This window comes from Cupressus sempervirens, chromosome 8, assembly GCF_028749045.1.
Source record: "Cupressus sempervirens isolate cs-2001-9-10 chromosome 8, ASM2874904v1, whole genome shotgun sequence".
Classification (NCBI taxonomy): domain Eukaryota; kingdom Viridiplantae; phylum Streptophyta; class Pinopsida; order Cupressales; family Cupressaceae; genus Cupressus; species Cupressus sempervirens.
The window spans coordinates 545,172,541-545,199,000 of NC_143125.1; the positions used below are offsets into that span (position 1 = coordinate 545,172,541).

The following is a 26,460-nucleotide window of genomic DNA, read 5'->3' on the forward strand; positions in this document are numbered from 1 at the left end:
GGCATTTGCAAACCATGATCACAGTGATAAGAGCGTGCTACGGTTGAGTGGCCTATCCATGCTAGCTCCTATCTAGTCAAGCCCAATGTTTGCTCGATAGTTCTCAAAACGCTACTCCGCCTTGGATTCCAATAGACCGCACACTATCTCCACCCAATTCATACTACCCGTGCATTCTCAACTCAAGGTGCCTCTGCTGTTCAATCAGAGCTTAGAAGTGGACCCGCGTTCCTCTACTCTATCAACCCATCATGAACGTAATACTCCTGATGAACCTGTATATGTTTAACTTTGCTTAGTTTGGGGCTACGTCCAACTGTCCTTTGAGTTTGATGTCTTGAAGCTGCAAACTAAATTTGCTTACCTTTGTGCTTGCTATCACTGAAATTCATGCCCAAAAGGACTTCCTGCTTCTTGCCCATGACACCTTTCCCGACTTGCCACAACCTTAAGAGTGATTATTGTTGACTCCAATATGCTGCCTCCAGTTCTGGACCTAAATACAATAAAGTGAGGTGTTGGGGCTATGTCCAGCCTCTCAATTCTTCTTAAGGGATTTCATCCTTAAGAAAACTAGTAACATTTAAGCAACCAACTTCATCTATTCAATATATTAATATATTTCATGGTATAATTTCCAAGAAGGCCTATTGCTTTTCTAACCTCGATATGAGGGAGACAACAAACAACTAAGCAATGTGGGATAAAAAACTTTTTTGTTTTTTAGTCACTTAAGTTATCTTTGTTATAAAATGACTTTAAGTCATAAAGTAACTTTATAAATCCACTTTATAAAATAAAGTGACTTAACTATATAAAAGCTCCCTAAACTTTAATATCTCCCCAAACAAAACCAAATAAATTCCTGTGACTAGCTGGCATCCTCTAGATTAATGTCATTAGCCTATCCGGATGGAAAGATAGACCAATCAAGGCGTCGGAAAGGCTTAGCACGGAGAAGGGGACATTACAATCCTCCCTTCCCAGGATTGCTTGCCCTCAAGCAATCTCAGTGCCAAATGCTACAAGACTAATTCACCCTCCCAGGTGGCATCCTAAGATGGCAAATCCTTCCAGCGAACCAAACACTCCCTAATGGATCTGTTATGCAACTCCATCTCTCTAACCTCAATCACCTCGGCTGGAACCAAAACTAGTTTTGCGTCCACATCAAGTAGGGGGAATCCAACTGAAGGCACTATATGTTGACCAATCACTTTCTTGAGGCACAACATGTGAAAAACATTATGGATCCTATTGTCACCTGGCAATTCCAACTCATAAGCAACCTCACCAACCCTCCTAGTAATGCAATAAGGACCATTAAATCTAGGTTGAAGCTTTTTAGATCCACTCTTCTTCAAGAAGCTCTACCTATAAGGTTGGAGGCAAAGATAAACCATGTCTCCTAACACAAAACTGCGCTCTATCCGGTGGCGATCAACATACATCTTCTGTTGATTCTAAGCCCGTAGGATGTTCTCCCAAAGAGTCCTGAGAATGTCCTATTGGTCCTTTATCCAATCTCCAGCTAGCAGTGCCTTGTTGTCCTATAAGGCCAAATCTACGAATGATAGTGGCTCGCTGCCATAGAGAGCTCGAAAGGGTGTCACACGAATGGACATGTGATAGGATGATTCGTAGCAGTACTCCCCTAAATATAACCATTTAACTTAGGCTCTTTGTTGCCCCACTACATAGTTCCGGCGATAACCCTCCACCCATTTATTTACTATCTTAGTCTGCCCATCCGTCTGAGGATGGTAACTTGTGTTGGGTGTCAACTTAGTACCTACCTATCTGAATAATTCCTACCAAAAGGTGCTAAGAAATTTTCTATCCCTGTCACTCACAATGGTCTGAGGTAGGCCATGTAGACGAAAAACCTCTTGAAAAAACAACTCGGCTACCTGAGAGGCCGACCAGTCCGTCATTATAGCATAGAAATAAGTAAACTTAATCACTCGGTCCACAACCACAAATGGAATCTCTGCCCTAAACCCTCGGCAACCCTCTAATAAAGTCCATAGAGATACTCTCCCATTTCTGTATTGGAATAGGAAGAGGCTATAATAATCCAGTCAGAAACTCGTGCTCTGACTTGTTCTGCTAACAAGTCTAATACTCTCTGACATGCTGAAGGGCATCGTCCTCAAGGCCCTTCCACAAAAAGCTTTCTCTAACCTATCTGTAGGCTTTGAAAAAACTTGGGTGTCCGACTGATGGCGCATCATGAAGGGCATTCATGATTTTTACCTTGAGCTTAGACTCTGGTACGAGGTAGATCCTATCCTTATAAAAAATCAAATCATTGATTACCTTGTACGTGCTGTCCTAGAGTTGCCCATCCATGATCTGACAAGCTTGAGTATTCTTAGAATACTCAACCAATAACTAGGACTTCCAATCTGTTGATATTTCTGAAATGGCACAACACTCGACTACTAGCAGTGTCCTGGAAAGTGCATCACTAACTATGTTGTTCTTACCCTTGACTTACTCGATGTCAAAATCATATGCCTGAATCTTGCTAACCAAATTTTGTTGTCCTTCATTTAGATCCTTCTATTCTAAGAAATATGGCAGTTGTTGTAGTTTGTCTTAACCGTGAATTTGCCATCCACCAAGTACTATCTAAACTTGGTTAAGGCGTGCATAATGGCTAGCATCTTCTTGTCATAGGTGGAGTACAATCTCTCACTGTCCTTGAACTTCCAGCTCTCAAGCTATCAAATGCCTGTCTTGCATCAAAACTGCGCCAATTTCATTTTCTGAAGCATTGCACTCTAAGATAAAGGGGTGCGAGAAGTCGGGAAGTGCCAAAATCAAGCATGTGCTTATCACGTTCTTGAGCCTATCAAAGACTACCCCAACATCATCCATCCACCTGAATGCCCCTTCCTGTGTGAGATTAGTGAGGGGAGTTGTTGTCTAGAGAAGCCTCTAGCGAACCTCCTATAATAAGAACAAAGACCGAAGAAGCCTCTCAAATCTGATACATTCCTCGTAGGCGGCCAATCTAGGATAGCTTGTATCTTTTCTCGGTGTACCTTAACCCCATCTGCACCAATCACGTGTCCAAAGTAAAGAATCTCAGTCAATCTAAACTCACACTTCGATTCCTTCACAAACAATGAATGCCCCTCCTAATGCTAAGTGCCTCATCTAAGTGTTGCAAATGCTCCTCCCAAGTCCTGCTAAAAACCAAGATATCATCAAAGAATACCATCACGCTCTTATGCAACTGCTCTTTATGGTTCATGCATGACTGAAATGTTAAGTTGCCAGTACGAATTCTAGTACGAATGCAGGTTTGAGATTCGGGTTCAAAATTTGTCCAAATATTTTTTTGAGTTGGGTTTGGATTCATTTTGGGTTCCTCCGTACCAAAACATATCTTTTTTTAAAAAATATGTGTGCGCGCGCATGCAACAAAAAATAAGTCCATACAATAGTCTGCTAATAGTAAAGAAACATAGGAAAATACATCACCATATCTATGTTTCAATATAATAGTATATTAATTGCATCATTTAGCCATACATACAAATTCATACACTTGCCTTGGTCGCATGCATGGGGCACATTTCCATATCAAGGGACAGTTTAAGAATGGAAGGAATCATCAAAAGATATGTGCAGTTATGTGAATGATTTTTATATTGGTTAAAGGATTTCTAACCAAGCTAGATCAAAAGTTGAGATTCAGATTTGAAGCCCTGGATTCAAAGAATATATCATAGTTTTTTTAAAGAAATTCCTCTATAATCGTTTATTTGGACTTCACCAATTTTCAATTTGGATTCCTCTAAAGGCAAATTTTCATTTTCACTCACAAATGCATAAATGACATATAAACCTTTTTTTGGCCTTTTTAGTGATCACTTTTAGGGTTTTGGGAGGATCGAATAAACCAAACTAGGCAAAGAAAACACTTTAAAAAAGTAAAAACAATTTGTTTCAAGACCAAATTCAGCTCGCGTTTGGCTGCTGGGCAGCAAATTCTTCAAAATTCACTATGAAGTCTGCCTAGTTTCCTCTAAGAGAATTTGTTGCAAATTTGTGACTCTCTACAAGAATTTGGGGAGAATTTGACAAGGACTAGACTTTGGACAGAATATAACCAGACTTTGAGGGTTGCTGGAGAGAATCTGGTAACTTAGCTGAAATGTGGTAGGTGCATTAGTGAGCCCAAATGTCATTACCAAAAACTCATAGTGTCCGTAGTGGCATCTAGAAGCTGTCTTATGCACGTCCTCCTCACAAACACGTATTTGATGGTATTCGGATCGAAGATCTATCTTCAAGAAATAGACTGCCCAATGTAACTCATTTAATAACTCATCAATACGAGGAATAGGGTACCTATTCTTAATGATCATCTTGTTGAGAGTATAGTAATCAATACACATGCAAAGAGTGTCATCCTCCTTCACCAAAACTACCATAGAAGCAAAAGGGCTAGAGCTGGATCTAATTTGTCCCATGTCTAAGACTTCCTTAATTATCCTTTCTATTTCCTCTTTATAGTGTCTAGGGTGACGATAAGGGGTAGTAGTGACAGGCTTGGCACCCTCCTCTAACTAGATGATATGCTCAAAACCTCTATCTAGGTGTACTCAGGGGTATGTCCTCAAAAACCCTCTTGTGCTTATCAAGCACTGGTTGTACGTCACAATGAAACTGTTGTCCTAAGCCTAATGTAGCCTTAGAAGAGATGAAACAATGTACCACCCACTCCATGTCATCATGCCTCATAATAGACTCCATCCTGTGAGCTGAAATCACTCTGGGTTCACCCTCTGGCATGGCCTTGAGAATCACCTGTTGACCCTCCTATAAGAATTCCAGCTACATCTTACCATGATGAACTGTATACCTGTCGATAGTCTATAACCAATGCCTTCCCAACATGGTGTCTAACCCATCCAAATCAACAACAAAAAAATCTGCCTCTAGAAGGTAGTCATCAAAGTGAATTGAAAGCCCTAGCACTTTCGCTATGCACCTTAATCTATCACCTCTTGCTACCTTAACTTCGAACACTAGTACATCATCAACATGTAACCTTCTCTTCGATGCCCAGCATGTGCTTATGAAATTATGTGATGCACATGTATCCAAGAGCCACACAATACGTTGTCCTCTAGCTACGTGCCTCAAACAAAAGTGGTGACCAATGAAATTACTAGAAAAGGAAGCTATAATAGGGGACTACATTGAGATTGGACACCACTCCTACCTCATATCAAACTGATAAGAAACCATCGGGGAATATACAAGCACCACAGAGACCTCCTTTACAAGCTAAGGACGCGCCACCTCCACCTCCCAATGTAGACCTGGATTCTAGAAATGAACTAAGGAGGAGGAAATTATATTTTTCTTGTAAGGAGCCATGGGTACTGGGACATAGGTGCCTTGGGCAGGGAAAGGCACATCTTATTGAGGTCATATCAAATGCAGACGATGAGGAGGTTCGGGATATAAATGACAAAGATGATGGTGTCCAAATTGAGTTCAAAGATGCTAAGGTAGCAGTCGCAACACAGGGGACTATGGCTATGTTGTCAAGTGCACCGATGATTCACCTCTTCTACAACTCGAGTATGATCCATGGGCATATTGTGTATTGTTTGGTGGGCAATGGGTCTACACATAATTTTATAAATACAAGAATGGTAGACCGATGTGGTCTGCAAGCACAGAATTTTCCAGAAATCGATGTGACTGTGGCCAATGGTCTAACTTTGCAATGCGTCAAGGGTATCCCATAGTTGACCATAGGCATGAAGGGATACACCTTGATAGATGATTTTTACATGTGTGATCTAGGGGGCACGGATATAGTTTTGCGTGTACAGTGGTTGCAATATTTGGGGAGATATAGCCAAGATTTCAAGAAGAGACAACTGGAGTTTATGGTGGGGAGAAGGAAGATCGTGCTCAAGGCATGCCCACTTCCGTCTCAAGGTGGATCAGCTAGAAGCATGATTACTGATCAGGACTCAGATAGTAACAGTGATTTGATCATAAACCCATGTCCCTCAATATCTCAACACACAGGAGTGGCTGCCTTAGATTTGCCACAGAGATTGTATGAGGTTTCGGACAGGTTACATAACAGGACTATTTGGGAACCGGCTACTGGTCTGAATTTTGACAGGAGGACAAGATGGCCATTTGTTTGGATTCTTGGGCGCAAGGGTATTCAGGGGTGGATACTCTACTATGATGATGTGATCTACTTCACTTCTACACCTTACAGTGGGGAGTATGTTTGTCCTGACAAGACACTTCACGTTTGGGCTCGATCAGTGCTCTGTATTTGGATTGCTTGGGATAGTGGAGGATTAGTGTTGTATTGCTTGTGGGCAAGCATCTCCAAGAGGGGAGGACTGTCATGTCCCCTCTTTTAGCTTAGTCTAGCAGAGACATGTGACTCAGCTTATTATGGGGTCTTGTAGGCTGACAGGGTTGGATAGAGAACTAGTATGGTTATTCAGTGTTGGGGACTTGATGTTCTGGCAGTTATTGATTAGTTGGGGGACGTTCCTTGTTTTTAGGAGGCAATTCCTACTTTTTAGGAGGTATGATCTTGCCCAGGGTTGTGTCTCCATGAGATTACTCTTTGGGTTCAGTTTCAGAGGGATAGGGCTTGTTTCCTAAATTTTAGGAGCATCCCTAGATTTTAGGGATGAGACTGCCAGTGGATCCTTGATTTCCGACTTCAGTCACAGACAGGTGACAGGATGATTTTATGGTTTGTGATGTCAGTTGGGCATTTTGTGGCTATTTGGGTTATATTTTTAATATTTCCTAAGTTAGCATTTAATAATTAAATAAGCCTAAGTTTTAGCCATTTTGGAGTAATAAGGGGTTTTTTGGCCTCATCTGGATGCGCATCCTATGGTGTGATAGCTCATTGGAAAGGTCTTGAAATTCTCTAAATCTTTCTCTTTGGTCTTAGGGCAATTCAGTGAACGGAATTCTATCTATGAGGAAAAAGTTCATTTTCTAGTAACATGACCACTTTAAAATAAGAAATTATAACACTTCACTACACAACGCCACTTGGAGACACTTAGGGTTCGATTTGCAATTGAGAGGGGTTATAAGGAGATGGAAGCTTCATTCTATGATCATCTTTTGCATATTTGACAACTTGTTTATGAATTTGCTCTGAATGGGCGATTTCTAGTCTGGGATGCAAACCCCAGGTTAGTGATTGGCTCGGACGTAGCCCTCAGCAATCTTTGGCACCGAATTTCTTAAGCATTGTGCGTGGTGATTAAGGACAGAGGCATCAATTCTCATTGGGGTTTCAGCGTGGCATATCATCTTTCCAGTTGGGACATGGTTCATTGCAGCCTGTGGGATGCCATTTGTAGCAAATACACCACGTGGTGTATAGGGTATTGCTTGTATTCACCTCCATATGTATGTTGGATTCGAGAACAATCTTCACCTTCCAGTTTGACATCAAATTTGTATGTGAGCTTTGGGAAATGCATTGGATTTATTGCTTGGCTCTATAATTCAGAAAAATCTGCCTGGTACGGTTTGCAATAATTCTGATTTTTGCTGCATACCTTATTTATTCCAATCTTGTTTCATGTTTGCTGTACCCTATTCCTTTCTATGTTATGAAACTATCAAAAACAAACAAACCTTTCTGCGCTTCTATCTAGTTCTGCAAGAAAACATAAATAAACAAGAGAACAAATTAAATATAAAAAAATTACAGCAGTTTAACAGAAGAGATCCATCAGGGATCTTTCACTCCTCTTCCGAAAGTACCTCAGCATAATGTATTTTACCCTTGCCAAGGCACTTGTGATCTAATGTCCACGGCTCCCTACAAGTGAAGCATCGCTTCTTCCTCCCCAACTCACTCCATGTCTCAAAGTCCAACCTTGAGGGGGAAGTCTTCTTATGATTCTTGTGGACCCCTTGTAAGGTTTCTTAGGAGGTTGTAGTATAGAAGGAGAGTCCAGACCATGTGCAACCTTAATAGCATCATCCAAGGTGTCTGCTTTAAGGACCTTGACCAAACCCCTAAATTTGTCCTGTAAACCCTCTGTGAACAGCATTACCTTACGCTTTTTTGTCATATCTGGAAGCGTAACAGACATCCACTGAAACTCATCAATGAAGTCGTCTAAAGATCCACCCTATCGCAACTACGCCAAATCCCTGTAGCAGACCTCAATGTCCTTCCTATCAAAATTAGTAATCAGCTTAGAGTTGAAAGTCTTTAGCCCATGATGCCACCAATCATATGTTGCTCCCTCTAAATGCATTGTGGCAAATTTAATGGCTTTTGTTTCCGACACAGAATTAAGTATCAAGTAGGTGTCTAACTTGTGAATCCAAGATCTAGCAAACATCTTATTGCTGCCATCAAAAATCAGGAGGAATAACTTGTTCATAGCGTACTTCAAGTCCATATTCTGTGCCCTAGGCCTCCTGTCTTATTGTGTCCTCTCTAACTCTCTTTTTTGATTCATGTATTGAATAAAGGTCAAATTCTTCTTAACCAGATCAAAGAACAAATCCCACTCATCATACATAGCCATAACATTATCCAAAATTAAGCTTGTTGCTGCAGGTTGGGCTACCTCTTCCTTGGCATTATTCTTAGTGAAAATGGGCATCAAGGGTCTATTAGTGTTCTATGTGGGGGCCCTAGCAGCCCGAGGTGATCCTACCACACTACCACCTCCATTGTGATGACTCGGTGCTCTCCTAGGTATCGGGGCTAGTTGTTACATAGTACCAGTAACTTGCTAAAGTGCCTTACCAATATTATTTTGCCCATCTCTAATAGCGTGCAATGTTTCTGTCACTTCTCGTTCTTGATCATTAGCCTCTCGAGCCATTTGAGTGACCTGTACCTGTTTCGCCCGTTCAACATGTATGCTCGGCTCAAAGATTAGCTCCTCATCAACTATATAACTACCCTCAATATCAATCTAGCCTAAAGATCCTGTCTATTCAGGTCGGATTTGTCTAAAATTATAGGGCTCCCTATTCATACCTTGAGAGACATTTTTCTGTTTTATACAGCCCAAAATTCCAACAGTTACCCAAAAGGTTCGCAAGTCTTGTGGCTTTGATACCACTAAAATGTCCCTACTGGGACTACTATCAAAAATGTTGTGTGACTGCTCAAACAAATCAATTCCTTATCTCCCTGTTGGTTATCAAAATCATTGATTAGAAACCTACGAGCCTTGCCTGCTCGATGCTGGGATGTCTAATCAATTTTGGCCAACTTGACAGGATCAATCAAATTGATTTAAATCATCCGCACTTTTGGCTCCGCAAAACCAAGGCCTGTACACCTAATCCTGGACAACACAAACTTGGATCCAAGATGTTTCATAGCGAATAGATTATAATACAAAGACAATTTCCTCAACTGGCAAGATTTTAAGGAAAGCTTCTCGATTGTGACTAGTGAATATTATTCTTCAAAATTTGATTACTTTAGTAAAGTTGAAAACTGCTGAAAGAAAAAGTTTTAAATGAATTACTAAAACAAATAAGTATCAAACCCTTCGAAGAAAAAGATTAGAAAATCACCAGCACATGGATTGAGAAATATGAATGGTTAAATGATTAGTGCCAAATTTTAAATGGGCAATAGAGTCAAAAGTATATGATCTCACATACAATTTTATGATATACTATATCTATAAACAATTCAGTTATCGTGATGCATCAAATTATTTCTTTTTATGCGTATTTAAACCAGTCTATAATGTTTTAACCTTTATATGGACAAAATAGATACAAATAAATAAAACAATAATATTTCACTGTATTTATATTTATCAAGTTTAAATAGCAGTGAACAATTTGATCTACTTATCATGATATTGAATTGTCGATAAATAAAAAATAAAATGATCACAAAAGAAAAATTATATAATATTTAACTCTAGCGCAGATGAAATTCTTACTGATTATACTACAAAAAAGTCATGTTGAAGACACCCAATTATTGACGCTCGACTCAACACAATTTCTTACAATATTTGAAATATATGTCCAATAACCTCAATATCCAGGAGCTTAGTTCGACTTCAATCCTTTTCAGAAGGTGAATTTGATAATATATGCTTCAGAATATGCAAAGTTCCCCTTTTTTCAAAGCAATATGAATGGTAGTCACTTGATTTTCTATCACACATATTTATAGAGGACCAAACAGTATTCGTTACCTCTCAAATGTTGCATCTCTTCAAAATTGATAACTGACCATTTTTTAAGAATTAATATATTTTAATCAACTCCAAACACAACCGGCAATTTAAACTATTCCTCCTTCATATTTTCTAGGTGCTGCTTATTTCATTTTCCCGTAATTATCTTTTACGCAATGATTTCATCCATTAAACGGCTCCCTTCATTCAATCGCAATCTTAAAGCACGAATTCGGGCAATTATCCATCAATCCACAGTTTCAAAATCATGTCTGATTTATGCCGTATCTTGTGTGCTCCTGATGGCCGGTTTGATATGCTTCGCAGGAAGGTCTCCATATCTCCCACGTACTCAAACCTGCAAAACAAGACATAAAACATCAGACTAATAATGAATAAGACAAAATCATTGTTCATGCAACTCTGGAGAATATTTCCTCTGAGATTTTAATTATAATGTGAAGCAACAAAACATGTAGGACATGAAACTCCTCACTAAAGACAAAATCCGGCACATGTCTCATGCAATTTGCAACACAAAGTTAATCTATTACCATCAGGTCGTTTTCGCATTTGACCTTTTGTTGATGTTTGATCTTTAAACCATGAAAAATTAGCAAGACCATTGTTAACAGCAGAATCAAAGATATCCCCATGTGAGAGTCTTGATCCAGAATTTTCAAAGAGTTTGGATACATCTAACCTGACAGTCATTGCTCTTTGTGATTTGTCTACAGATTTTGGATTTCCATTTGTTGAGCTACTGCTTGTGAGCCCTGGTGACCCAATGTCAATCACCGTCTGATGACCTGGGCCATCAGATGAACTAACTCCTGACTGCTGTTGCTGACCAGTTAGGTGCCAAGCAAACGAGTCACCACCACCAATACTCTGTATCGACCTCCTGACCCCCACACATAGCTCCCCATTGAGACTCCTCAAAAACACAATTGAATCCCCCGCTACAAGCTTCTTTTGATTCACAAAAGTACTCCATCCAATTGTCAGCAAATGCCTTCGAGGAGTGCCCTTGTATATATTCCTAAACTTCGATACCTCGCCATGGACATCCTTTGCCAAGACCGTCTAGACAGGAGGATCCGTGTAGTCTAGCCGTTGGGAAATGGTCTCGGCATAGTACCTAGGAATGCTGAATCCACCACCATTGTTGGCATCAAATTGTGTCAATGTCTTAGCAAAAGACACGGGCTTCTCGGCGGCAGATGTATTGTTTTTGTTCTCTTCAGTGTTGCAATCCTCAAAGACATCATTGGGCTTGATGGGCACCAATCGGATTCTTGTATATACCTCATCTATCTCCCTATCCACCATGTACTTGACATTAATGACCCAGCAGAGAATTGCAGGGTTGGCCCTGAGACTAGCCGGGAAATCCACATTGGTGGCTGAGCATTCAGCCTGTCTCTATGGGAAATAGTAGACCCTTGCATTCACTGAGGATAATCCCGTGATTCATACTCAAACCATCATCATGAATATCGCCAATATTGTAAATAATAATGGATCATCCTGGTGACTTTTGGTTCCTCATCACAAATGATGCTTCTGGTATTAGACACGGTGACAATATTCATGTTAAGACAATGATCCCCATTGTGCTTGTCTTCTGTATTTCCAGAAAAGTCATCTAATTCTATCCATGGCAGCAGTTTTTCCTGGCTTCCTTCTTATTAATGGAATGACAGTCAACATCGATCTTTTCCAAACACTCCAAATTCTCATATGATAAATAACATATATGATACGCCTTTGATATATGCAAACTTCTTAACATGTCGAAAATGAACCATATTATTGACCAGTATCTTCTTGTTTTTGGATAGACTGTCGTCACTATATTCTTCAGAGTCACTGAATGTAGTCTTGAATCAACTTATTCAGATAAGGCAGACAGTCACTGTTGCTTAAATACCATATCAATCACTGTCTGTTACCATCAACATGCTGTAAATAAACAGGTGTCATATGCTCCATGATGTATTTGCCATATACATATTGGATGTAGAGTCATATTGCTACAAGAGGGTTCGTTAATGACGGAGACTGTTACAGAAGTTCAACATAAGTCTGAAAATCCACACTGCCTAAATCTGCAACAAAATTCTGGGTTACAATTTTGTCTGTATTCAAACTTCATTCTACGCATAATATATTATTGTCAATATGCAATGAAACATCTCTATTGCTTGTGGCAAAAACACTGTCATATCCCAACTCAAACTTTAATTCAAGAGGAACAGATCAGTTTTAGTAAGGATAAAACAACTTTATTGACTCTCCAGATTGTTAGCGTAAGAGGATCCTTTGTAAGTCCTTTATTTGTTGTAGGAAAACACTTCAAATCTGAAAGTTCCCCAATATCTGACTTTCTTCCAAAGATGGGTTACTTCTTCCTTATCACCATTATACACAAGGTCTTGATGAGAAATATAAATAAACAAAACAAATGAAAAAAGGATTCATAAATGGAAGCCATAAATTTTGCAAAAATTTGAGCTCCATCACTCCTAAAAAGATTTTGATACCAGTGGCGACCCAAGAAGAACATTATTTTGCATTGATATTTAATTTCTATTACAACTGCTAACAGAAAATTCCAACTGAAAAGATGTAACAGACTGGAAATGGATTGTTCCTTCAGTAGCAAATTCAAATGAATTAACTCCTAACTCCCTTAGGGTAATGTCCTAACAGGCAAGAAGTAATGTGATAGGAGAGACCTAGAAGTGGCATTTGCAAACCATTATCACAGTGATAGGAGTGTGCCACGGTTGAGTGGTCTGTCCACGCCAGCTCTTATCTAGTCAAGCCCAACGTCTGCCTGACAGTTCTCAAAATGCTACTCGGCCTTGGACTCCAATAGACCGCACACTATCTCTGCCGAGTTCATACTACTCGTGCATCCTCAACGCGGGATGCCTCTACTAATCAATCAAAGCTTAGAAGTGGGCCCATGTTCCTCTACTCTGTCAACCCAACATTAACGCAATACTCCTGATGAACCCATATAAGTCTACCTCTTCTTAGTTTGGGGCTACGTCCAATTGCCCTTCAAGTTTGACATCTTGAAGCTGCAGACCAAATTTGCTTACCTCTGTGTTTGATACCACTGAAATTCATGCCCAAAAGGACTTCCCGCTTGATCACTCGTGACTCCTTTCCTAACCTGCCACAACCTTAAGAGTGATTCCTACCGACTCCAATATGCTACCTCCAGTTCCGGGCCTGAATACAATAAAGTGAGGTGATGGGGCAATGTCCAGCCTTTCATTTCTTCTTAAGGGATTTCGTCCTTAAGAAAACCAGTCACATTTAAGCAACCAACTTCATCTATTCAATATATTGATATATTTCATGGTACAATTTCCAAGAAGGCCTATTGCTTTTATAACCTCGATATGAGGGAGAGCACAAACAACAAAGCAATGTGGAATAAAAAAAAATTGTCTTTTAACCACTTAAGTTACCTTTGTTATAAAATGACTTTAATTCATAAAATAACTTTATAAATCCACTTTATAAAATAAAGCGACTTAACTATAGAAAAGCTCCCCAAACTTTAATGTCTCCCCAAACGAAACCAAATAAATTCCTATGACTAGCTGGCATCCGCTAGATTAATGTTGTTAGCCTATCCAGATGGAAAGATAGACCTAGTGCAGAGAAGGGGGCATTAAATCTATTGAAAGCAAATTTTAATACCTAATACCACACTAGTCTCCATTGATATTTCCTTAAAAGAACTTTGATAACCTACCCTATTCTGAGATTTAAGTGACGTCTCTTCTTCTAATAAATTTGTCCTCTGCCCAGTGAACTAAATTTGTGTTTTTGTAATGACCCTCCTCAAATCTGCCCTCAAAAAATGCTGATGAAAGCTCAAAGAATTTCATCAAACAATTCACATGCAAGGGACGTATGACTGATATAGTATTTCAGCTAGCTTCAAATGACTTTTTCTTCAATTTGCATCAATGAGAATCTTGTGCTAGAAGACTACAATGGACTACACAATGACCTAACATGAGTGTGCTACTAATTTTGACAATATTCAGTGCGTATATATGATCTAAGCATGAGAAATGAACACCTACAGCCAACTGGCATTTTTACAAATAGTTGGTATGCAAACTAACTAGCTGATAAATAATGATATTAAATTGCTTAAATGACACCAGCAACAATTATATTCTTAATTGCAATGAAAAATACAATGCTTATGAAATATGGCCAAGACTTTGGCATTTACATGGATTACAAAATGAGAATGCTGGTATAATGCACACTTACAGCTGAAAACTTATAACACCTTAAAAAGCAATACTAACAAAGAACCTGGTTGTAGATGGCTGTGATAATTTCCTTCAATGCTGCCCCTTCTGCTTTGCTTTTTTCGAACTGCTTTTTCGGTTCTGCTTTTTCGTACCCGCTTTTTCAGCCTGCTTTTTCAGTTCCGCTTTTTCGGACTGCTTTTTCATATTTGCTTTTTCGGATTGCTACTATGTTGAATCTCAAAACCATATCTTTCAATGGCGTCAAGATTTCCAGCTTGAAGGGATTTCGTCCTTCAAACTATTGAGACATAATCTCAAGAGAATTCCCCAATTTCTTTGATATTTCCAAGCATTCATAAATGAGAGCCATCCTCTTTCTTTTAATCCCTTCCTCACTTGCCCCACGCTTCTGTCTTGCCAATGTGGGATAATACATGAGTTTTAATATTACTTCTTTTTTCTTTTTTACAAAGTCCATGTATGTACTCAAAAGGGGGACTCTTGATTTTTTATAAAGTGACTTTATGAAACATTATAATATTTAATTTAAATAGTCACTTTACCGTTGTAACTTCAAATATTAAAATAATATACCAAATAAACTCGAAATCCCACATATAATAGCTCATCAGAAAGAGCCCAACAAAACGCATCTCATCCTGTCACTGAAAATTGAAGGCACTGCATCCCCCTATTGGCTTACTAAAAATAGTAAGTCTTTCTGAAAACCCAACAAACGAACTCTGTTTGGCCTGTAATTAAATTTGACTAGGCCAAATAACCTCAGGATCCCTTTTGAAGTCCTGGTTAGCCCTCGGGACCATACAAGAATGGGCTAACGACAACATACCTCCAAACTGGCTAAGTGGGGGATATTACAGTTTTGTGTTGGGCTAGGCGTTGGGTATTCATGCATGGGATTACAGTTGCAATTTGTTTGTTATCACATGAATAAAACCATTGCCAATCAAGACAACAATGATTATTCTCAAAACTATAATTACTTAAAATTCCCAGGTAATTGCATTTTTTTCAGTGCCAAACTTCACAAAGAAATGTTCAAACTTCCTGGTTATAGAGACGATTCCAAGAGGAATGTCGCTTGCACTACACCATATTAAAATAAATACCAAAGGGGTAGCAATGTATAGGAACCAAATCTGATGCCTCTAACAACCCTTAATGGCACACATAAATGAATTATTGTTTGCTGAAAATGTTCAATACCCCATAGCAAAGACAACCACCACACAGGTTTAAGAGTAACAGTATTTAAAACCTCCAAATATCTTTGCATGCTCACAACAAACATAGATGATTGTGGAAAGCCTTCCCAAACTATACTTTTGTTTAATCCCCTTACTTGCTAGATACTAATCAAAACCCCTTAATGAAGAGCAAGTGGCAATCGTTGTTTCTAGCATATCTTTCACCTTCGTGCTATGCTTATAGACCAACACTAGCAATCCCCAAAGCATTGACAAAGGACATTGATGATAGAGTGCCCGATTGTTGAATCCACAACTTGTTTAATGGTTCAAATGAGACAATAAAGTTGACGATTTAAGACTTGTGTCATATAGAGGTAAGCAAAAATGTTGACAAAGGAATTTTTTGAGGTGAATATATTGTCAGAGCAATTCTAGATCACTTAAATTATCTTCTGCCACTTAAGTCCTGGTAAGGGTTGTCGAGATTCTAGTAACCGGTAATATGACCTATGGTGTATTATATTCCCACTCAAGTTGTGTTTCTTTAGGAGTTGTTATTGGCGTGTTCCTATAAATTTGGCTTCTTCAATCTGGTTCAAGGTGTTGAATGTAATGCCCCAAATGGATGAAACAAACTCCCTTTAATCACATAGCAACTCAAGTGGTAGGCATGATAATCCTCAGGAGTCCAAAACCGTTTCTCTTGTAAATTTCCAACTCGCAAGATAATGCACTTGTCACTAGTTTTATTTATCTCCAACTTACTATCTTGTCGGCAATTATAACTTCAACATGTAAAACATGCGACCAACATTATTTTGTAACTCCACAATTGTATTCTCTACTGACTGACTCCGACAATCTTCTTGCTAATAATACTTTTCCTATTAAAATTTGATGCCACCAATAGATATATTCATTTGATGAAACAGGTTCTATAGTCTTCACCGTAGTCACATATCTACTTCCAATCCCTCTGTTACATTACATTTTTTTTTTACCGTCACCTAAATATAGCTGCTATCAAAGCACCCTTTCTAGCAATATGAATTAATTATCGTAATTGGTTGAAAATCATCATCGCTGAGGAAGGTTGATAGGAAAGATGAATAATAAACATCTCATTACTGATGCATAGTTTACTACTAATATCTACAATACTTGCTTGATAAAGCCAAGAGATCCCATGCACAAGTGATCTGCTCAGGTTAGAAATTTTGTTTCTGCCTCATAATGCCTGTCTAAACTATTCTGTGAACTTTTTAAACCCCCTCTATAGAAATCGTAGATGTGTATGAATGATTCACAACACGTTATTCTTATATTTCATTGAGCATTAATCAATTCATTATTCCATGGCACATGCCTTCACAAATATGTACCCACAATAACAAAAGAAATATTTAACATGCAAGAAACATTTGAGTCGCCCACTACAAATGCAAAAGCAAAGACTATATGCGTCGAAAATAAACAATTCTTATAACTCCCGATAATGTAAAGGTACAAGTTATGATGCCAAATAAACTTGCCTTTTAATATTTCAATGAAATTTTACACACCCAAAATATTAATCATGACAATGATTTTAAACTTGAATTTCCGACTAAGTGGCTTTCCATGACATCAACAGAAATATTTACAGAAGCTTTACTTTATCATGGAATGCCCAACGTACATTGACATGCGCTTCAGCTACAGGGATAACCTGGCAACCGGCACTTTAGACTTCATTTTGAGGAAGCGCAACTTAACAGGACAGCAAATTTAATGATCAATATCCATTGCCAAAGGGTGGAACTAAAGAAGCAATTTCAAAAAGATTACTATTCTCTCACCCTTTATTTGGAGGTGTGCTTTTCTAGGTGGTCCCATAGGCTGCTTTGGCCTTGTGGACATTATTAAAATCACTCATTCATTCATTCAATCTTTAAAATCTTCTACTGATTAAATATTTCAAGTATATTGCACTCTATTGAATTTGCATCTTAACACTACACCAAAATGACTTTTATCGAGACCAATGTCATTTTCATTCAAGCTGACAATCATAATAAATCTCCCAGCCTAGAAATGCGTTACTCATTTCCAGACGCTCAGCCAAAGCTTTATTCGTGTGTTCAGACTAAACACACCAGGTGTGGTTTGCGAAAGAAGGTGCTCTTAAAAATATCAGTGACCATAATAGCATATGTGGCATGATAAGTCAATAACAGTAGTCAACACGAAATTTTAAAATATTAATGGTTGCTTTAGCTAGTTCATGGGCTTACTTCATATTACAGAAAGAAGAAATAAAACCAGACATTAAATTGGTCATACATATTAAATGGAGGCTATTAACCTATATTCCTGACTCTCGAATGTTTTTCTTCAGCATATATTGAACTATATATGAGTTGCCTCCCAAATGACTTGCCTCCACAAAATTTCACAAGGCTATAGTTTGCTTCATGATAACAATCCGTTATATTTCAATATAACTGTCCAAAACCTCAACCCAATAATCAAGTTGCACTTCTTTGTGACTCATTAAGAACTTTTCTGTAAGTATGTTTCACAGGTTGGCAGGATCGATGCTCTGACACCACTGTAATATCCCAAATGGATATTCTTCCGAACTTATCTCAAGAACAAATTTCAAAACACACTCGACAGCTCATGCAAATAAAACAAGCAATTTAAACCAGCAATCGAACTAGTAGATACCCATTAAAATATGCAGTTCAAAACTCCAGATTTGCTATTGTATTATAATAACCAGTAATACAATAACATAACCAGCAAAAGCTTATATAAATTCTTCATAACATGTTATTGCATTATATGTCAGCAACATGATAACAGACACCAAATATCCAATCTTATAAACAGTATTACAGTCAAATTAGAAATACTGAGAAAAAACCTGTTGCGCGGAGGGAATTCTATGAAGAATCCATGAAAAGGCTGAATCGGATTTGACTTTGACTCAAAAGAAGAGCCTGAAGGTGTTTGTCCTCGGGATTATGAAACTCAACGCAAAGCTTCCACTTCCTTTAAGGGAAAATTGAATCAATATCCAAAACTAAGCATGCCAAAAATGAATGTGACTTCCTCCTTTAATGCTCAAACAGTGACTCTTCAATTGCCTTCTCTTGTCTTTCGTTTATTCCTCCTTTGTCACTTTTGCCCACTTTGTAATATTGAATTTACCTTTTTTAATTAAGTTGCATTATGTTCTCACAAGTCAATTTTTAATATTGCATGTATGTCCTTAATTTCCTAATGTCCCAAAAAGGGGACATTACAAGTATTTAGATACATCAAGGATCCAATCAGCTATTATACATAGTAGGATATGCAAGATCTAAGCTTGCTACGTCTTCCTGTAACTTCTTCAAGCTACTTTCCATAGCTATAGACATGGATTTACAATTCAACATTCCAAATCTCTTCAAGATATCAATGGTGTATTTTCCCTGACTTGGCATAATCCCATCAGGCCTCTACCATACATCTAAACCTAGAAATACATACACAGGTCCTTGGTCTCTCATCTCAAATTCTGAAATTAACTCCATCTTGTATCTAGAGATGAGATGCTTTTCATCAGTAAGAAATAGGTCATCAACATATAATACTAGGATTAAGATATCACCATTGAAGACTTTGAAATAGACATTAGGATCAGCATCATTTTCACAAAAACCCAAACCCATTAAGTATTTGTCAATCCTCGCATACCATGCACGAGGAGCCTACTTAAGTCCACATAGAGTTTTCTTTAATCTGCATATGTGAAACTCTTTTTCATGAATCACGAAACCTTCAGGTTGCTCTATGTAGACCTCTTCTTCAATAACACCATTCAAGAAAAGTTGTTTTTACATCTATCTAATGTAGCTTCCATCCCTTAGCTGCTATAATGGCAACGATGGTCCTAAGGGAAGTGTATCGGGCAACTGGATCAAATGTTTCTTCATAGTCTATTCCTCCCTTTTGAGAAAAAACATGAGCTACAAGCCTAGCCTTGTATTTTTCAATGGTTCCATCAACTGCGTGCTTAATCTTAAATAGCCATTTGGGAGATACAACCGATTTTCCTTTGGGTCTAGGTACAATATACCACATCATTCTTTATGATTGATTGATACCCTTCATTCACAGCATCTTTCAACACTTGTTGCTTTAATGCTTCTTCAATACTAGAAGGTTCGGCTTCAATAATGTTACACATTAAAGAAACATAGGTTGAGAATCTTTGGGGCTTTGTACTTTCTCTAAAGGTGCCTCTAGGTGCTGCAAGCTTTTCTGCCTCTTACAATATGGTTCTTGCCAAAAGAGGTTTCTTTTTGTTTACAATGTCTCTAGGCCCATTGGTAGGATCCAAAAGTTCAATTCTTCAAATTTTGTGCTCTCCCTCTAAATCTCATGAGTGGTATCTATATCCATATTTTAAGAAGTCTCTAGTTCCACATCATTTGTTTTCATGTGTGAACCTTCAGATTTTTATAATGCAACATTTTCCTCAAATGTAACATCCCTACTTACCTCTATTTGTTTATGTCCCAAGATGAAGATTTTGTAAGCTTTTGAGATCACATTGTAACCTACAAAAAATCCTCTTTTGTCAGAATGTTCTAACTTGGTTCTTTTATCTTTGGGTATATGCATTATACTGGACAACCAAAAATTCTTAAGTGACTTATATCAAGATTAATTCCTGAGAAAGCTTCTTTTGGGGTTATATTCTTTTAATATTCAATGAGGGCATCTATTTTGAGTGTATACCGTTTTCTTGGAGGCTTATGCCTGAAGAAAAGTTTGGATGTCTTGATCATGTACCATGGCTTTAGCAGGCTTCAATGATGGATCTATTCTTTCTTTCAGAAACACCAATTTTTTGTGGGTTCTAAGGACACAATACTCTCTCTTAATTCTTTCTCAATACAAAACTATTGAAACCTTCCAAACGTGTATTCACCTCCATTATCAAACCTTAATGCTTTAATTTTATTTCCTAATAAATTTTTTACTAGAGCTTTAAACTCCTTAAACCTACTTAGAAGTTCATCAAATTTCTTGGAACTTAAGAAATAAATCCAAGGCTTCCTAGAGTAGTCATTTATGAAAGTTACATAATACAAAATCCACTTAGGAACATCAATGACATTGGTCCACATAAATCATAGTGTACAAATTCTAATACGTTTTTAGACCTACTTTCACTAATATTAAATGGACTCTTAGTGTTTTTACCCATGGCACAACTTTTACAAGTACCATCATGTACATGACTGAGTTTAGGTACGCATCTAACTATCTTCTCTAAAGAGGGACGAACATTATAATGCAAGTAACCAAGTCTTCTACGTCATGTCTTGTTGGAGTTTTTTATATCAAGAAAGAGAGCTTGCTCTGATTTAATTGATAATTTGTACAAACTTTCATGTCAATATCCTATCGCATGGGCAGTCTTGATGCTAGACATCGATGGCCACACAAGGGCTTTCCTTTCTAAAAACACTACTTGATAACCATCATCTTCCAAAGCTGAGATGGATATAAGGTTCCTTTTTTTTCAAGAACAAGTAAGATGTTACTAAGATGAAGAGATCCATGATTCAAGATTGAGTGATGTAGCACCAAATCCTTCCATTGAGTATTGTGCATCATCTCCAATGATTACGTGAAGACTGGAACGTTTCTCTATCAAATCTGAGAGTTTTTATTGATAACCTATGATGTGTCAAGAAGCTCCACTATCAATTAACCAAGTGTCATTATCTGTGGGAACATTGCTTGATAAAGCTGATATGAATAAAAATCCATTGGAATATCTGCTGCATCCTTTTGAGTTGTGACTTCATTACTATTTGCGCCTTTTGGTTTAGGTCTTACATAGAAATCCTTTGCAAAGTGACCACATTTGTCACATCTGAAACATTGAAAGTGAACAAGATCACTCCTTCCCTTCTTGGAATCAGGAGCAGCACTTGTCTATTATTCTCTTTTTCTTTTGAAGTTTCCTCTCTTCCATTTTCTCCCTTTTCTTGTGGTGGATTGAGTTGTAAGAACATAAGTGTCCTGATTTTGCATGTTATTGATTAACCCTCGTGCAGCCAATCTGGACTCTTCTTGAAAACAATCTGTTCTAAGGCAATCAAACTTGGGTAGTTTGTTCCTTGCACTAATTCCTTGAATAAATGGTTCCCAAGAATGTGGAAGTCCATTTAAGGCTAGCATAACAAGATCTTTGTTTAAAACTTGACCTCCAATAGCACTAAGTTGATCTTTTACCTCTGTTATCTTCATAAAGAAGGATGTGACAGATTCGTCTTTTGTCATTTTCATTTGGTGTAATTGTTGCCTTAATGCAAGAGCCTGACTTGTATTATTGATTCCGTATAAACTTTCCAGGGATTTGAAGATATATCTTGCATTAGGCAACTTTGAAATGATAGGTACTAAATGATCTTTCATAGAGTCAATCAAAAGCTTCTTTGCCTTGAGAGCATTCTTCTTGAATATTAATTTGTCTGCTTCTTCATCTGGCTCAGATTGATTTTCTTCTACAAATTTAAGTAGATGATTTTCCTCAACTGCAAGAAGAACTCTTACTTTCCATGAATTGAAATTTAAGGCTCCTTCAAGTCTCTCTTCTACTTTGAGCCGATTCACCATTTTGATGAGTTGATGTAGATCTTTTAAAAAGTTGAGAGAAAGGACTGCTCTTCTTACTATATAATCTGATTATGATCCTCAAACCCGCTCTGATACCAAGTTAAATGTTATTATCAGATTATAAAGAATGCAGTTTTAAATTAACTCAATGAAAGTACATAGTATATGCCCTGGGAAAACTTGCTAAACTTGAAAGTATATGAAATGCTCTTTACTGTTAAATGTATTTCGCATCCATATTATATTCTCTGTGATATATATATAGTCTGTGATCCCAATATCCTATGCGAGATATGATATTTATAAACTGTGATCAATGTATCCTCCGTCTCCTGACTGTAACCTTTGATCTGAATATGATATTGATTATCACTCACAGTATTTATCTAAACATATATTTGAAACGCCTCTGCATATATATCGACCTGCACTGGAATTATATATTAATATCTTCAACAATTTACAAGAGATCGATCTTCAACAATATAAATACCTTCTACAGCAAACGGATGTGTCTCTTGGATGTTCAACAGACGTGTCTATTAATAATCACCTCTTTTCATCTTTTCATGAGAATGCTTATCTCTATCGGTAAGAGCATGTCCTTAATGTTAATCACACAACTGTTTGTTACATTCTTTGCAAATGATAATGATCACTTGGAGAGTCAATTCATTTGATTTAATTAACACATTCTTTACAAATTATGATCAGTTTTGAATTGTCTTTATTGCTCACTGCTGTAACTGTTTGTTGATTGATATAATATTTATTGCCTCAGCCTCCTGATGCTATTCCTTCGATACTGGGTATCTCTGTACATATACTTCACTAAATAATAAAATATCATTGCAAAGACATCCATTCTGTTGCATCTATTTGATATGTATATAAGAATATATAATGCCATTGTGCATTTTAATCATTTTCAATTTCTTGATATATAACAATATAGAAACCACTCAAGGGACTTGTTCAATGTATGAAACATTTCCTACTGTGACATCACTGTGCTGTACTTGAAAAGATTATAATATACCATTGCAAGCACATCCTCTATTTGTTAATGTCTATATGATGCATATGTGAGGTATAATGTCATTGTGCATTCTAATCATTTTCAAGTACAAGATATTAAGAGGTTAAAACTCACTCGCAAGGTAAAAAATTTGGGTACGCCATGAGTTTTCAGCACGTTACTCACCAAAGTTCACAACTATGGATAAAACTTTCCGTGTTACATAATGACAGTCAACATTCCAAAAAGGCATCAATACCCATCATTTTTCACAATTTCATCTTCCATCTCTCAACTCTTTGATATGATGACAACATTCAGTGCAATAGTTTGCAAACACTGCCAATACTGTTAGACTTGCCAAGTACTCTCAACTTTTTTTGCTGAGCGAGTAGTCTCAAGTTTAACTCTTGCAATTTTATGGATGTAAAAAAATGTAGGTAATAATGTCGATGCAAGTAAAATGCTGGTTAAAATGCATTTTTCAAATCATGTTAGTGCTATAATACTATACATTCTCTAAGGGGATTCCAATTTCTAATTTAATACATTTTGTAATTGAATTCTACAAAATTATATGTTTATTTACAAGATTTAAATTTTAAGTGCTTTCTAAGTTGTCGAGTGTATGCCAAGTTTTAGCTGAATTTAGGCTTCATAAATACTCTCCGAGTTCGAGTCTACAAACTATGTTCAATGCAACTACTAGTGATGAACAATATTTGGATGACCTCGGATTGATTTGAGGTTTTTTTGAAGCATTCAATTGTTATTTTTCTTTTATTTAGGTAACTGCTAGGCTTTAATTTTTGTAATCTTTAGTTTTTATGTATTTTGTTTATTTTTCAAATTTTTGTTTTCGTTTGAGATATGGCATCAAAAGGAAACCTTAGGAATCCTACTTGGAAGCCTCAAACCTTAAAGAGAGAAACACGACTATTATTAACGTAGGAACATCCCTACTTGTGTATTTTAATTTTTATATTCAAATTTTATTTTGTTTTTACCTCTCATTCTCAAGTTCTGTTATTCTACTCTTTAGATTTTTTTATGTTATCTTGCTAGATGCTATAGTTTGCATTTTACAATCTTTAGGCTTTTATGCCAAGATTTTAAAATTTAATTCCTTTTTTCTTCGTGCTATGGCATTAGGTGGCAACCAAGGAATCCTACTCAAGCATGGAACCCTGGAGAGAGAAACAAAACTTGTAGCATGCAATTATTGTAAAATGATGATGAAAAGCACCAACTGCCTCAAATATAATCTTGCACAAATCTATGGAATATATGTCTCACTTTGTTATTAAGTTGAGCTCAATGATATACAAGAGATTATTACTTTACTTCACATTAGGAGAAGCAAAATGAGCTGCACTAGATGTCATTGTGAATCTGATCACAAATGACATGACAGTGGACAATATTATGCTAAAGGTTTATAATTCTACGAACATTAAGGCTATGATGCATACTGAGCTCCTCTTTTTATCTATAAATTGATAATAATAAAAACTACTAATGAGATTTATGTATATTTTTAAGATTATTTCTCAGATATGTGCATTTTTTATGTTTGGAAGTTTTGTTAAGTTCCAAATCTAAATCGAGTTTTAGGCCTACCAAGTTTTTAACCTGTGACTGTGACACATCAGCAGATTTGATGACTACATATATAAATTAATTGCCTTTATAGTCCTTTTACCTATTTTTTGTCCACCTCGTGTGTCGAGAAAGTTCTCAGAAGCCAACATATCAGTGTGCACGGTTTTCTATCAACATGGTGCCTATTAACACAAAGTTCTTGGATTCTATTACAAGGTACAAAAATGCCATTATGAACTCTGGAAAACAGCAGGTGTAATTTCTAATGAAATCTATAAACATATAGAGGACCAAAATCTGGTGACACAAGTTAAAGTTCCTATTGTAATCAGAAATTGTTGATGTTAATCCAACTATTCAAAAAACTAGTATACTCCATATCAATATTGATGCCAAACATGAGGGAATCTTCTGCAACAAGTTAGAGTTCCACAATAACATTGATTTTGTCAATTGAACAACCAAACAAGAACATTCTCTTCATATCCTCCCCAATGGTAATCGTTTTTCAAAAAATTCATTATATAATCTTTAAGCTTCCTTAGTACACTATACCAATAATAAAATACATTATTTGCAAACTATACTACCTTCTTCATACCCAAACAAAGCAAAGAATTTGAGAACCATTCTAATTAAGACCCTAACACTATGAAAATCTCATAATAGCATTCCCAACTAACAAAAATTTCATTTGTAACTTGCATTTTACACTTACAATTCACAATTTTGGACCAGCTATAAAATGTGACTCATTCTAGCATTTTTTCATAATATTTCAATTGTTTGTAAAACATTGTTATATGGTAAATATCAAATTTGATAGTAATGCAGAAAAATCACCGTCGTTCATCTTCATCATTAAATACTGTGCGTTCCTTTTGCATTGCCTTTCGTACACCCTTTTCCATTTCTTTGATCATTTTTCGACGGTGGTATGCATCTAGGTCATAATACCTACAAAGTAATCAGATGTAAACAATTTACCCACAAAAAATATCAAAATAGTGAAGGCACTACCTAGTACCTATAATCTTCAAAAGTACACTAAATATTTTAAGATTTATCATAGTGATTTCAAACTGATGATAAATTCATTCATATCCCATTAAGCAACCTAAAATCGCCGAAAAAGAAATTATCATCCTCAACAAGAACATTTATCCAGAAGCAACACACAACATTGATAGGCCTCCTCCATCTTATTTTACATTATATACATGCATTATTATTAAGAGTTTCTATACAAACAACTACTCTGAGAACTATATCTTTTAGCAGATGTGCAAAGAAACCATTTCAAAAATGAGCTTAGTTTGCATATGATGAGTTCCGTACTGAACAAGACAGTGAGGACCTTACCCATGCCTTTTAGTTGAACAAGTTGCAAGAAATACGGTATAGTATTAATGTTATTATTGCACCTATTTTATTAAGTTTACCTAAGTAAAAAAGAA

General features: G+C 36.9%; 1 protein-coding gene across 1 annotated transcript in view; it reads right to left on the reverse strand.

The window, feature by feature from the left end:
* The window catches only part of LOC149543604 (nucleic acid-binding protein), a 124,115-nt gene that overhangs the window by 20,663 nt on the left and 76,992 nt on the right, over positions 1-26,460 (reverse strand). Inside the window, exon 5 of the mRNA XM_089798387.1 lies at positions 25,847-25,960. Coding sequence (XP_089654513.1) covers positions 25,847-25,960 — 114 coding nt within the window. The remainder of the gene's footprint in view (positions 1-25,846; positions 25,961-26,460) is intronic.